This window comes from Kwoniella botswanensis, chromosome 1 (assembly GCF_036426115.1).
Source record: "Kwoniella botswanensis chromosome 1, complete sequence".
NCBI lineage: Eukaryota > Fungi > Basidiomycota > Tremellomycetes > Tremellales > Cryptococcaceae > Kwoniella > Kwoniella botswanensis.
In genome coordinates this window covers 1,579,736-1,593,607 of record NC_088599.1, presented here as the reverse complement: position 1 = coordinate 1,593,607, position 13,872 = coordinate 1,579,736, and the positions used below count along the sequence as shown (strand labels likewise).

The 13,872-nt window shown below is 45.2% G+C and overlaps 4 protein-coding genes across 4 annotated transcripts; 1 reads left to right on the top strand and 3 right to left on the bottom strand.

The window, feature by feature from the left end:
- Positions 1–740: 740 nt before the first annotated feature.
- L199_000611 (uncharacterized protein) lies at positions 741–3,249 on the top strand (the record flags this gene model as incomplete). The annotated part of the gene is made up of 12 exons (XM_064886377.1): positions 741–1,049; positions 1,161–1,262; positions 1,340–1,355; positions 1,466–1,557; positions 1,637–1,701; positions 1,764–1,862; positions 1,935–2,007; positions 2,070–2,389; positions 2,465–2,722; positions 2,807–2,903; positions 2,979–3,000; positions 3,086–3,249. 12 exons carry the CDS (start codon positions 741–743, stop codon positions 3,247–3,249), a joined length of 1,617 nt encoding a protein of 538 aa, XP_064742449.1.
- A 495-nt stretch (positions 3,250–3,744) lies between these two features.
- Positions 3,745–8,394, bottom strand: L199_000610 (uncharacterized protein; the record flags this gene model as incomplete). The annotated part of the gene is made up of 11 exons (XM_064886376.1): positions 3,745–3,783; positions 3,842–4,015; positions 4,073–4,731; positions 4,807–4,996; positions 5,061–5,459; positions 5,518–5,690; positions 5,743–6,166; positions 6,235–6,702; positions 6,771–7,929; positions 7,996–8,127; positions 8,297–8,394. The coding sequence occupies 11 exons, from the start codon at positions 8,392–8,394 to the stop codon at positions 3,745–3,747; spliced, it is 3,915 nt and encodes a 1,304-aa protein (XP_064742448.1).
- A 1,315-nt stretch (positions 8,395–9,709) lies between these two features.
- On the bottom strand, positions 9,710–11,602 carry L199_000609 (uncharacterized protein; the record flags this gene model as incomplete). The annotated part of the gene is made up of 7 exons (XM_064886375.1): positions 9,710–9,731; positions 9,801–10,035; positions 10,111–10,227; positions 10,303–10,421; positions 10,496–10,736; positions 10,918–11,242; positions 11,306–11,602. The coding sequence occupies 7 exons, from the start codon at positions 11,600–11,602 to the stop codon at positions 9,710–9,712; spliced, it is 1,356 nt and encodes a 451-aa protein (XP_064742447.1).
- Positions 11,603–11,999: 397 nt separating this feature from the next.
- Positions 12,000–13,661, bottom strand: L199_000608 (uncharacterized protein; the record flags this gene model as incomplete). The annotated part of the gene is made up of 8 exons (XM_064886374.1): positions 12,000–12,215; positions 12,287–12,476; positions 12,560–12,818; positions 13,011–13,065; positions 13,136–13,242; positions 13,324–13,367; positions 13,431–13,507; positions 13,575–13,661. 8 exons carry the CDS (start codon positions 13,659–13,661, stop codon positions 12,000–12,002), a joined length of 1,035 nt encoding a protein of 344 aa, XP_064742446.1.
- Positions 13,662–13,872: the final 211 nt, after the last annotated feature.

Here is a 13,872-nt window from a genome sequence, read left to right as displayed (position 1 = left end):
CTTATCTACAGGTCAGACGCGCGGATGGTACGTCTAGATTATCAAATCAATAGATTTTTCATTTACTTTAACTTTGCTCTTTTTCATTGTTTGATCAGGTATTTCTTATCTTTCCATCCCTTTTTTATATGGCCCCAAGACAAGATGAGTAGGCAGTGTAACGGTGTGGTAGAGATGGAATGTTTATGCATTTCGATCCGGGTTTGAAACTTGCTCGAGATGAGGCATGCAATAATAATGCTCAGATTGTTGTTTATATCTCTTAATACATCAATTCCCGATCGCCGGCAGAAATTCCGTAATCCGCGGACGAGAGCGAGTGGTTTGATTCTAAAAACAAACCTGCAGCTGCTTTCAAATTTCTCTCTGGGTACGTCACCGAATGTTCTTTTCTTTTATCGTCATGAATATGATGTTACCTTACTAATTAAGCAATATCAATTGGGGCTTTATTGCCTTGAAACAGGGGGAACCACATGCGGATTCATGTGGAGGGGGATACGGATCTCTCATGTGTAAAATGTATAATGGAATATATTCGATTTAAGTGGTCGAAAGGAGATATCGATCTTTACTTAGTATTCATCACTTTCACCAAACTTACAGAGTTCTCTTGGTCAGCAGCTGAATCTGACCATTGGTATAACAAGTCAACGAACAGCCAAGAAACCGCCCAAGCTGAATCGGAAGGAACTTGGGATTAAATTTGGTCACCCGATCAGACAGATATTCTTCAAAAAATGTTCAACAATCATGGTACCACCACTTCAGAAAAACAACCAAAAGCTCTCGCTCCTACTTCAGATCATATCGATTCCCCAAACCTCATTCGTTCCAAATCAAAAGCGAACATTCAACTCTACGATGAATTGGGGATAAACCAGGAGACTCGTCAGATCTTGCAAGATAATCACGCTTATATATGGAAGAAAGATGCCAAAGGGAATTTGTTAATTAAGAGTTTACATTCTGACCCTTCGAGTCCTAGGAATTGGAGGAATTGGAAAAGATACGCTTTAGTTGGACTGGCGTCTCTGTTGAATAATCTTGTGAGTTTGTGAGATTTCAGTTGAAAATTCTACTACTACTGTTCTTACCCGATCCAATTATGGTTCATACCATAATGAGCTGATTTATCTCAATTTGGACCTTTGGATCAGGTCTGCTTATGCGTCTCGGGATATTCAACGGGAGTAGAACAGATGCAGGAGGAATTGGGATTTGGCTCGGAACTCGGGACACTGGGTCTCAGTTTGTATATCGTGAGTGTCCTACGACAGGGGGGAATCTAACAAAAGTTGAGACTGAGCTGACTTATCATTTCTTACACATATTTTAGCTTGGCTTCGCTTTTGGTGAGTAACTATCTCCCAACGTTTTTTTACCAGGACCATATATGGATTTATAGTAGACTTTCTATGCCTATGAGTTCTCGCTGATATCTCTGGTGATCTACCGATTACAGGACCGATGTTCTTAGCTCCCTTGAGTGAATACTGGGGCAGAAGACCTGTTTATCTAGTATCCTGGACTATATTTACCATATTTCAAATTCCTGTGAGTGAAGTCAAGAGCGATAAGTTGTCAGTGGGATTAGAAGTAGCTAAGTCAAGTATTCTTGACCAAATATCTGTAGCTCGCCCTAGCTAAGAACTTGGCGACTGTGTTAGTATGCCGATTCATCCAAGGCTTCGCTGGAAGGTGAGTGGACTCAAGTCGGTCCAGCCCAGATGCGGTGAATATAGCTGACGAATGATAAACAGTACTCCCCTCGCCAATACAGGTGGTGTAGTCCATGATTTGTTCGGGATAGACGAAGGTGGGATGGCAGTTGCAATATACGCTTTGAGTAGCGCGGATGGGTATGTTTCGCTTCTTCTCACAAGATAGTCGCAAATCACTGATTATCGGTTCCATCATCCGTCTTCCTCTAGACCCCCTCTGGGAAACGCCCTCTCAGGTTATCTAGCTCAGGAAAAAGGATGGAGATGGTTATTTTGGACCTATGTGGGTAAACATCTGAACTTTCTACTTGAGACCAAGGCCAAAGACTGATTCGTCTTCTCCAGTTAATCATATTCGGTGCATTCATCTTTATAATTTTCTTCTTCCTGCCCGAAACTCGAGATACCATAATCCTTTCTCGCAAAACTCGCGTTCTGAGACAATCGACAGGTTTAGAGATGTACGGCGAACATGAACTTGTCAAGAAAGATCCCAAACATTTATATACAGTTACGATCTTTCGACCGTTCAAGTTTTTGTTCACCGAACCGATCACATACCTGTGTGCGGGTATAAATGGGTTCGTATTTGGTATGATCTTCCTGTCGAATGAGGCGTTCCCTTTAGTATTCGGATCAGGTAATGGAGGACATGGTTGGACCCAGTAAGTCAGGAGATCAACAAATTCACCATGTTGTCATGGCTATAAAACTAACCTATCATCAATGCCATATGATAGCTCCGGTACAGTCAACCTGACTTTCCTAGCTTACGTCCTAGGCTCTGTGATGGGTTTCGCCCTAACTCCCATTCAGAACAGAAAGTATCTCCAGGCGAGCAGTATCAAAGGATTCTCCGATCCTGAATCGAGATGGTGGTCAGCATTATGGTGTACACCCTTTTGTCCTATCGGATTGATGATTGCCGCTTGGACAAGTTACAGTTATCTACCGTGGATAGCACCGTTGATTGGTTTTACCCTATTTGGATTTGGCTTGTAGGTTTTTCCGTCTATATCACAGTGAAGTGTCTGGTGTGATAAGGGTTGATACTGATACTGATGGTCCTTCTCCTTGTTCAGTTATGTCATCCTTGCTGCTATTCTCAACTACGTGGTTGACGGGTACGGGCGTTATTCAGCTTCTGCCCTGGGCGGTGTGGTATTCGTAAGGAATATCGTGAGTGCAGTCCACACAGTACAGTCGACCAATGTACTATACAGTGGAGTATACCTGCTGATCTACTCATAACAGGTCGGTGCCATCTTCCCACTATGTAAGTCCTACTGTAGATCTTACACTACAATTCGTAAATCATCATAATGTTAACTGACTTTACATGTTGTTTGTCTCGCAATTAGTCGCCAGACAGATGTTTGTAGGGATGGGCAACCAATGGGCTTTATTCCTCTTGGCAATGTTATCAATAGGTATGATACCTATCCCTTTTTACTTGTACAAGCAAGGTAAAAAAGTGAGACAAAGATCACCTTATTGCGCTACTCATTTCGGTGAGGAAGAGTGAGGGTACAAAGAACAAAGAAACATCTTATACGGATGTAGAATGTAGAATCGATGAATGCATATAGATCCACACACATATATATGTTACATATGTGCACATGAGTAATCGGACATATCGCAATATGGACAATTTTCATAGATTTCGTTTACACTTTATCATCTTCCGATGGGCAATTGTGCTGTACATTCGGACAATGGTGCAATGGTGCATTTCATCTCGTTTACGGTATCAATGAATTTCATTTTCCAGGTTCTATATTTATGATATCGCACCAGGCGATCATTCCCTTCATTCTTTATTTCTTTATGGTTTACTTCTATGGATATTTATTATATGCACATATGATGAGAAAAGGGGTAATTGAGGTTTTTATACACAATATAATGATTTTGTTTTTGCTTCATTGATTTATCTTTATATATTCGTTTTAGTTTCGTAAAAATCTTTTACTTTTTGTTGCTTTTGTTGTTGGAAGATATGATTATACTTCGTGAATTATTGGTATCCTGCTGCTTGTCCATACATCGGTCGACCCTAAGATAACATCACACATGAGCCCATACCTTTCTTGTGCATACATATCGCCACTCACAACATTTTGGCCGTAATAACCACCGTTACCACCATCTGAACCTTGTTGACCCAAGATACCTAATCCACCGATATCAGGCTGAGAACCAAACGTGACGGGTGGTTGGGACAGCGCGGATCCTAATCGCATAGAAGCATGTTGAGCACCAGGAAGGTCAATCGAGGGAGATGCGAACTGTCAAATACCTGTCGTGTTAGCAGAGCAATCTGCGAAGGAGACTGAATCACTCACAGGATTGAAGGGATCAGAACCTGGACTCATCATACTACCAGGGCTCATCCTCCCTGCCATACCCATCCCCATTGGACCATTACTGAATCTAGCCATAGGTGTTCTAGGTGATTTGTTCGCGTTTGGGGTGGAGTTGGGGGAACTTGGATTTCTCATCGATTGACCCAAAGGCATATTTTGAGGTATCAACAATGGTGATAGGTTGTTCATTCCATACGGAGGTTGTTGGTATCCGTTAGCACCTCCTGCACCGCCGTAGAAAGCTTGTCCGAAGGATTGTTGGGGTTGCATACCCCATCCTTGTGGGATCTGGACTTGTTGCTGCTGATGTTGGTGGTGATGATGGTGAGATCTTCCAAAAGGCGAAGAAGAGTTATTATTGATATATCCAGCTGGGACTGGTAAGCCAACAGCTTCAAGTAATAATCGATATGGTGGTGTGTTTGATGCTTTGATATTCGGTAATACCCTTCTGACGGTCTCAATCATCTGTGTTTTCTGTTCTTGCGGGATAGTATTGATAGCTAGTATTTTTCCAATTACTTGAGATCCGTTATTCGCATCGCCCAAGATTTCGCTGAGCGTTTCATCCTTGTTGGAGGTGAAGATAGCTTGGAGGAGATTGTTAGCTGCGGCAGGCTCAGTGGTTTGGGTGATGACTAATTCAATGTGACGTGTCAGTTACCTAGCGCCTCCAGAAGATAAGACTACAGCTCATCCGGCAGCCTACCCACCTCGGAGCACAGTCAAAGAAGCCAGTTTGTGGGTACACAGATGAGCGATGTGCGATACGAATCGATTTGCCAACAGACCATATCTTCCAGGGAGGTTTGAGGAATCTACGAGCCACGTGAGAAGCAGTGCTCCGTTGGGGTTGGTTGCAAGGGGAATAGAGTTCAGGATGATTCCGGTTGAGATACGTTTCTACGTGGTGATCATGCCACATCGTTAGCTCCTGGATTATCGTGCAATACACAGCTGAGCTCACCTTCTGATACAAGCTAGTACTATTACTTTCCAAGCAAGTTCTCATGCACCTAGCACCGAATCTATTCTGAGCGATGTCCCATAATCTATCGATCATAGCATCGAACACGTAATCGTTCCATGGCGGACCGAACTTGAGAGTTCCGGCGCAAACGTAATTACCGAGACTGTCACACATCAAAGGCGGAGCGAAAGGCCTGAGATGGTCGATGATCATCGTTCGCTCCTCGTGAGTGACAGCACACTCGATGATCTTCTGAGCAGCCCAAGTACCATTCTTATGTATACCAATGGTAGCCAAGTGTGGGGCTATACGTTCCAACATGGCCAATCTTAATGGTTGTTGACTTCGTTCAAACAATTTTTGAACGATTGTATTACCGATGTAATCGCTTGCGAGCTGATCAGGTTTCATCAGCATCCAATGGTAATTCAGCAAGATGGTAGAAAACACTCACTTCAGCGCAGTCTTCCATCAGCTCATGTACGATGGAGTCCACCTCCTCTTGTGTACATTGACCAGCGTCGAGCAGTTTCCTGATATCTTTGAGTCGAGAATTATCGGGTCTTCTAGATGGCCTATCACCAACAAGTGGAATAGCAGTGTAATAAGTGACCGGTGGGCGGGAATCTATAATAATGTGGTTAATTCTATTCTCTCCGGTAACGGCTAGCTGACGTACCAGCAGCAGCTTTCACATCTCCATCCTCCTCCGATTCCTTACTGAACACCTGCATGATCATCTGCTGATCACTTACAACACCATCATGATCTAGTCCCTTCTCCAGAACCTGTTCATGCACTCCTTGTTTGACCAAATCTAGGATCAACTGACTTCGGTAATTCTCCAACCCACCGCCCTCAGCTGACATTTGCTGTTCGGTTGATACGGATGCTGCGCCCTGAACTGTATTGAGAGCATCACCAAGTTTACCAGGTGATGAGATGTCATCTTCTGGTCCGCCCAATGTAGGCGACTTGGTAGGTACTCGAGCGAATCCAATCCGTATAGCTCCAACGTCACTTCCCAGAATATCTCGGCCGTTCAACGCATTTCGAGCCGAGACTGCTGAGTCCAGTCGTTCGAAATTGACAAATCCGCAGCACTGGATTGTTATGAAGTATTTAATACATTCAGTTACGGGCTAGCATCAAACAATTTGAAAACACTCACCTTGTTCATCAACACTCTAGCCGACTCAACTGGACCGAATGGAGAAAAGATTTGTAACAGCGTACTTGGACTGGTGGTACCAGGTATACTGCCGATCCAAAGAGCTCTAGTGGGCAACGCACTTTGATCACCATCCTTCGTATCGAGACTATCCGCAGATACGGTAGTACTGGTAGGTGGTGGCACAGTGATGGCCGGGGTAGTGACAGTAGCAGGTTGTCCAGGCAAGGGTACAGGAGCGGCGGCAGGTCCACCAGCGGTGAATACCAAGTTCGGTGGTGGCGGAGCTGCAGTAGTCGCTGCGGTGTTCAAGGATGGTCCGTTGGGCGCAGAATCGATCTTACCGAAACCGATTCTGACTGGTGCAGTTCCCGATAATGCTGAGACGTGTCCTCCCATTCGGTTTAACACATCATCCCTGGCTCGAATCGCATCTGTCTTTTCCATGAAGTTCACGAATGCACAGGTCTTTGAAAGAACAAACTGAAGATCAGTACCATTCACGATTCCATCAGGTAGAGAGAAGGTATACTCACCTTTTCAGGAAGCATCCTGACACTTTCTATAGCACCATAGGGAGCGAACACATGTAACAAGGCATCACTAGTAGCGTTGACATCTAAATTACCAATCCATAAACTTCTGGTTGGAACTTGAGGTGTTGATGTACCTTTGTCCACATCGGGTGTTCCAGTTCGCGAGGTATGTGATGAAATTGATAATCTTGGACCTCTACTTGAATCTCGTGATTTGCTGTTTATCTGATTTGGGTATCCATAAGGGGAGCTTAGGTGTTCGGCGTGAACGGGAGATTGAGGGATTGAGGCTAAATAACTATTTCCCCGTGTCATAGGTTTCCTGACTGGGTGATCCAACGCCCCAATGGTGGTCGCCCTAGGCCTAGTCGATTCTTTACTTGTATATAGACCTGACGAGGTATATAAATTACCAAGCTGAGAGTTCGATACGGGATATCCATTCTGATCATACATTCCCAGATTGTCAATAGCTCTAGCAAGCGCTTCTTCGTCATCGTTTCTACCTTCGTAGCCATTGTTTCCTTTGAAAAGGTTGCCGTTGGTCACGGATGGTCTGAAAGGCCGAGCGAAATTAGAGACGGTACTAGCACGTAGCCTGCTTGCCGGACCAGAGTTGTGAATAGCACGTTGAGCCTGGTTTCGAAGTTCCACCATCGAAGCAGGCGCTAGGTGCATCGCATCGCTTCCATCTGCTAAACCGAGGTAGTCAAGCGTAGAATTGAGATCATCGGTAGGGTAGGACACAGCGGAATCTGTCGTTGAGGTGTAGGAGGAGAGCTCTTTTTCGTTGGCCTGAAGAGGGTGACCGAGAGGTGAACGTGCAGGTGTGCTGGAAGCAGTTAGACCAGGGTTGGCAAGCCATGCGTTACTAAACGGTCCGTGCCCAAACGCATCGCCTAAACCTGTGCCAGGTAAGGTGAGTGAACCTGAGCGTAGACGATTTGACGCAGAGGAAGATTCGAGGTTGGCAGCGGACGACGCAGCGTGCCGCAAACTTGGTCGAGCGGTTGTCTGAGGATACGCAGGGGATAGAGCAGAAGTACGGGTGTAGGTTGCTGCGCTGGAAGACGCTGTGGAAGTCGCTGTGGTGGGAGTGGGTTCGTCGGAGGGACCGGTGTACCGTTGAGCAGCTTCTTGCAGGTTGGAAGGCATGGTTCTGGGTGGATATAACGCAGATTAGGCGAAATGCTTAATGGAGGGAACGAGATTGATCTGGACTCACCCCGCCCTTGCCCTCCTATACCCAGAAGCCACTCCATTGTCTACCGCAGCAACTTGTTCTTCCTCCGATGTTATGGCGACGGCAGGTCGCAGCCCTGATACTCCGGCTTCATCTTCGATGATTTCTCGGGCTCTACAATAGGTCAATCAGCATAGGTGATCAAGCAATCCAAGGAGATACGTCATTGTATGAGAGAAAAGAATTCTACAGAGGTGTGAAGTGAAGGATGATAGTCCAGAGACTTCCTAGAGACCGGAGAAGTAGTTGAAGCGATGTCGTGAGAATGAAGATGAGGACTCACCGTCTGGCATAAGCAGCACTAGGCGCAGGAGGTGGAGTTCTACCTTCCCTATTCCTGAACCCAGTGATCTTGTCCGGACTGAGATTGGTAGGTGACATTCTGTCGCAAAAGCAGGGAACGGCTGCGATTGTCGGGTTGGCGCTGGGTACTTATACAGTGATTCTAGATGAGGCGAGTGACCAAGTGACAGCGATAAAGCAGGATAAGGAGTGTTGGGTGATAATAGTCAAGTGAAAGGATTGAAAGTACGAGGTATATGCAATGCTGTGAAATGATGAAGTGGAGGTCAATCCGAGCCAATCTACAGTATCTGATCAAGAAGGAAAGGTTGTACTGTTAGCTACGCACTGCTATGCTATAGCAGAGCAATGACTGAGAGAAAATATCAAAGATGCTATCCGTATCATATGGACAATGTGAGGTTTTGGGGTCGAGTTAGAGTAAACGTATGAAACATTCAACTTTACTCACTCGGTAAGAGAGATGAAGGAGAATGACCCTTGTCGTCAAGCTAAGATCCAGACTTGGTCGTCGGGTTGAATACAGCTAAAACAGTCCTTTGGATGCGTGGGTAGATGCAAGGTTGAAAGAATGTAAGCGAGATAGGGATAGATCTGGTATATGTATATGTATATATGATCTGCGTGGAAGGGCGTGGTCAGCGTAAACTACCAATGGGATGATGGGCAACCTTATTCCGTATATGTCGGTCGACCGAATGTGAGAGGTAGGATAGGTATTGCTACTCACTGTGAGCACTTCTGCCAGGAGGTATGATAGATCGATTATATACTATAAGATGATAAGATGTGGTATGATATGGTGTGTATGCGTAGTGACCTAGTGAGAGTGAGGTGGAATGCACTGCTTACTCGTGACCGAGGTGCCTGAGGATGAGGTCGCACTATGACTTGTGCTTTTTGTTTTAGATGATGGAAGGTATCGTTATCTTGGGTCCGGTCGATCATACGTAGTGCGCAGAGGCAATGGTAGAGAGAGATGTGAAGGTATGAAGAGATGATGATGTTCAATCCGATCCATTCAGATGGCAGATGGTCTACATCATTCCATATTACTGGATACCTCATCGCATTCTCATTCTCGTTGTCAACCCCTTTTTCTCAACGACACTCGCCCGGACCTTACCCCGCAGTCTTACCCCGTGTCACATTCACGTGGCACACGGGTGTTTACGTAAATCATGCTTTGAAGAACGGCATAGATGGTCTTTTTCGCTCGTGCTTCAGCGATCTCTATACGGTTTTCTGACTGGAACAGCTTTGTTGGGCTCAAATGTCAAGATTTCAGACGCTGCATCATAAGAACTCATAATTTATTCATGAACCATAAATCCTGACAAATGTGTGACTACTCTATCTCACATCACACCCTTGCACGGCTTTGCCACAAACATTACTTCTCGTCAAATGGATTCCTGTCACAAATATTCCTTCATCAGCGTCCCCTGCGTCTTGTGATTGCTCATGTAGGCCACAGCACTCACTTGGTATACTCCAATTCATCATCACTATCCTCCAATCTATACCTATCATCTCCTGCAGGTGGAGTAGGTGGGATTTTGGAAACTAACGATTCGGGGGCGTTAGGTAATGAAGGATTTGGATCATCTTCATCGTCGTCGTCCTTCCTTGTTAATACATTGGTACCGGCATCGGTGGATGATGATGGTGATGTCGACAATAGATCAACTCGTTTCTTAGGTAAGATTCCGAGTTTAACTACAACCACCATTAGTAATTACAAAATAGCCATTACTTCTGTGGCCAAACCAGCGACAGATAATGAATACATACCAGGATCAATCTTGCCAATTTGTTTTTCGGGACTACCAACTCCACTATTCGTACTTCGCCCACTGGTAATTTCGATCCTGTTTCCGCTCATTGTCCTAGCAGGTGGTAGGGGATCATCTAATTGAGACGGTCTGATAAGCCGCGGTGTTCCTTCCTCTTCTTTGCGGTAGCTGATGATAGTAAAATACTCACCGTAGGCATCAGGAGGTTGCCATCTATTTGAGCTTTGTCTTAAAGGAGCTTGGGCCTGTGATTGAGGAGGAGCATCGAAAGTGCTTTGAGATGAGATTGATTCCGATCTCAGACTCGGTCTACAAGGGACCAACGTCCACAAAATATATTTTAGCGACAGAACAAGAAAGACCGTAGGGATATTCCGACTCACGATCTACTATCCCACAATCCGCCACCACCACCTCCTGCTAAATTCCTATTCTGTTCTCCGCCTCTATTACCTCCAATTCCAGGAGGTCTAGTATACCTATCACCGCTCGGCGAGAGGTTTTCAGGGACGTAGCCACTCCCACTTGATCCTTGGTTGGTTCTATTTTGAGCTTGTTGAGCTTGGAACTCAGAGTATTTCGCTTTGGCTCGTGAGAATAGGGAGTTGAGGGTCTGTTTACCGGCTAAACAACAGTTAGAGGGTCAGCTACTGTACATGGAATACAGATATGCCCTGCTTGAAATCCTTTCGTAATTGAGAGTATAATAAGCAGATTTAGCTTGAGTAGATCAGGCTGATCTACTCATTGGAAACAGAATAACGTGATCTGACAGACCGATCTTATACGTTGGACTTTGACTCACCCTCTGCAAACTTCTCTACCTTTTCTTCGAAAGCCAACATCCCTGGAGGGTTCTGACCTTCATTTCCATCTCTCTGTTGTCCATATCTATCATCTAACACTTGATCGCGGTTCTGGTAAAACAAATCCTGTTCGCTATACGGTTGGGTTTGAGGTTGTTGCCTTTGACCTCGTCTAATTCTAGGTTGATAAGGTAATCCACCAGGTGGAGGAGGGTTATTACCAGAGTTGACACGAGAACGAAATTCCGCTTGTTGTTGTCTATATGATTCTTCATCTGCCATTTGTAATGATCTAGCGAATTGTGCATCTAGGTCTACTTGAGCCTATCCAACCGAAATGGAATTCGGTCAGCTCAACAGATTGACCTCGCCGCAGAATAAACTCACATCCTCCCTTGTCCCACCCAATTCATCACTCTTAAATTCCGGATCTGTCATTCCCAATAACTGTTCGATAGCTCTATCGGTAGATCCTTGCGAAGTCTCGAGGATAAGCTCAATCACTGAGATTTCAACTGTCGGGAACATCTGATGCAATTCAACGACTTTTGGATCGGCATGTACGGGTTGAGTAGCAACGTTTGCTGGAGGTGGTGGACCTGGAGGTGGTTCATCTTGGTCTAGTTGGGATGCAGTTGAGCTTACTACGGGTGGAGGGGAGGTGGTCTTGGGTGGAGATGACATGCTGTTTCAGTGTCTTGGTGCAGGCGGCAAAAGTACTCGAAGGTGTGATACTTGAGAAGATGCTATATATGTGATGTAACTCGGTCTGAGTGAGGTGCACTGAGTATTGTGGTAGTGGTTGTCTGGTTGTTGTTGGTTGATGACGTCTACGCAGTGAGGCGATGTAAACAACACTTGGCATTCGAATTTGCAATCAATTTTGTAGCCCAATACAATTCTCAACTGGTCCCGCTAATCAACGACTTCATCCTTCATCCATACATGTCACTCATAATGCATAAAAAGCATAGCACAAATTGCTACATCAATCTGCAAATAAATATGTACAAAATACCCAAAAAGTCCTTTATACTGCACCACCATCTCGTCATCAACGTTTGCATCAAGCGCTCAAGATCTACCATTGATCCTCTGTCAACCTTCGTTTCTTCGCACCAGCAGCACAAACTGGGGTATACCATCTCAAGCTCCTAATCTCCCAATAAGCATCAGTGAAAGCTTGAGGGTTCTTATTGACATAATCGTCGGGAGTCCATCCCGCTGTACCGGCACAGCCTGATGCGGCCCATTGGGAATCTCCACCTGCCCAGACTCCCGCGAAGGTCAGATTGATCTAGAGCGAAAGGTAGGTTAGCTCCCTTAGTAGGATGGGATATAAGAGACAAAGGATGATAATGTACTCACTATAATCTCATGATCATCGAAATGTCTATCAATATCACACTGATCCGCTGGGAAGTTGGCTATGGGTGTTGACCAGAGTGATTCCATGATAGTCTGAGAACCGGAGGTGATGTCGGCAGGTGCTTGAGGTGAATTATGAGGCCAGAACCAGAATGAGAATCCTCGAGTCTTTGATCTTCTCATGACGAAACTGGACAAATCGCAAGAGGCATTAGTGGGATCTCTGCATATATAAGGGGTTGAGGTGAGTGAGAGCCAAAGTAAAATACTCACGTTCCACCTTCATTCTTATTGAATTCTTCACCGAAACTCTTCGAGCTCTTATCTCTTACACCACATCCTACACCGCCGGTACAATCGCTCAACAGAGGCGTACCTGATCCTCTATTGGTAGCTGGCATCTTACATCCGGCGTCCGAATGGAGAGTAAACAAATTGTTGGAATATTGCTGGTTTATACCGTAAATCCCTTCGATGATATCGACTTCTCCGCCGGCTGGCCATGTTCCAGCTCTGGTACATGTCCAGAATGCTGCGGGGTATCGAAGTCAGTAGACGTTCCAACGCAGGGAGGGAGGTGAGCTGTAGTACCAGAATGAAAGGAGGTGCAGAATGACGAGCAACACCATAAGGAATGATGTGTGTGAGAATGTCGATCAAAGAAGCGGTGTTTCGTCGTAAGGAACGCCTCGATCGCTCAGCTAGAATAAAACCCAAAACTTACCTGGCCAAGTACCGCATCCCGTAGGCATATGTTTGACATCCATGATCAAGATACCCTATGACAAGGTCGAGCGACAGGATCCGTCAATCAGATACATAATAAAGTCAAATTTGAGTATCACTCACATCGGTGTAAGTGTCTTTACTGTGAATCCTCACTGAATCCCTCCCTCTAGCAGAGGGATCAACGACGTTGGTCGAGTCTGCTCTCATGATGAAGTTCCCGCCGTTCACTACGATAACGTCAGATAAATCGCAACATCGGTCAATATCTTGATTGAAGCCAAGCAGAGAGAGAATGGGGACGGACGTACCATAAGACAGGTTCCTCGAAATGGCTGTCTCTTGATTCACATAACTATATCATCCCGAATGATGAATACCATCAGCATGCATCTTCGCCCAATCAGACTACACTTACTTGACTCTTCCCTTAGTGGGATCATCCCATTCCCACCAGGTGAAACCATCGAAGAAATCATTACCTTGCCAGGATTTCTTCGTTGCGACCGACATATCATCAGCCCAACTCTTCTCCGTACCGTCAAGCGTGGACTAGACTTACAGATAACGTATAGGTAGCGCCTAGAGCGGTATTGATAAGAGGTAAAGATAGCAAGATGTATTTGGATGTTGAGACTGTAGATAACATCGTGATGAATCGTTCCACTTCGTGATAAAGGCTCGGAATGGAGACAGTGACGAGATGGAGTGAGTTGATGGGTAACAGAGAAGCAACGCGCAAGAGGCAGTGAATGTGAATATGTAAAAGAGCGTGGCAGGTCTGATGGACGTCAATCAATGAGTTGATCTGTTTTCGTATAGATGAAAGAACGAGGCAGTGAGAGATGAACTGGATAGGG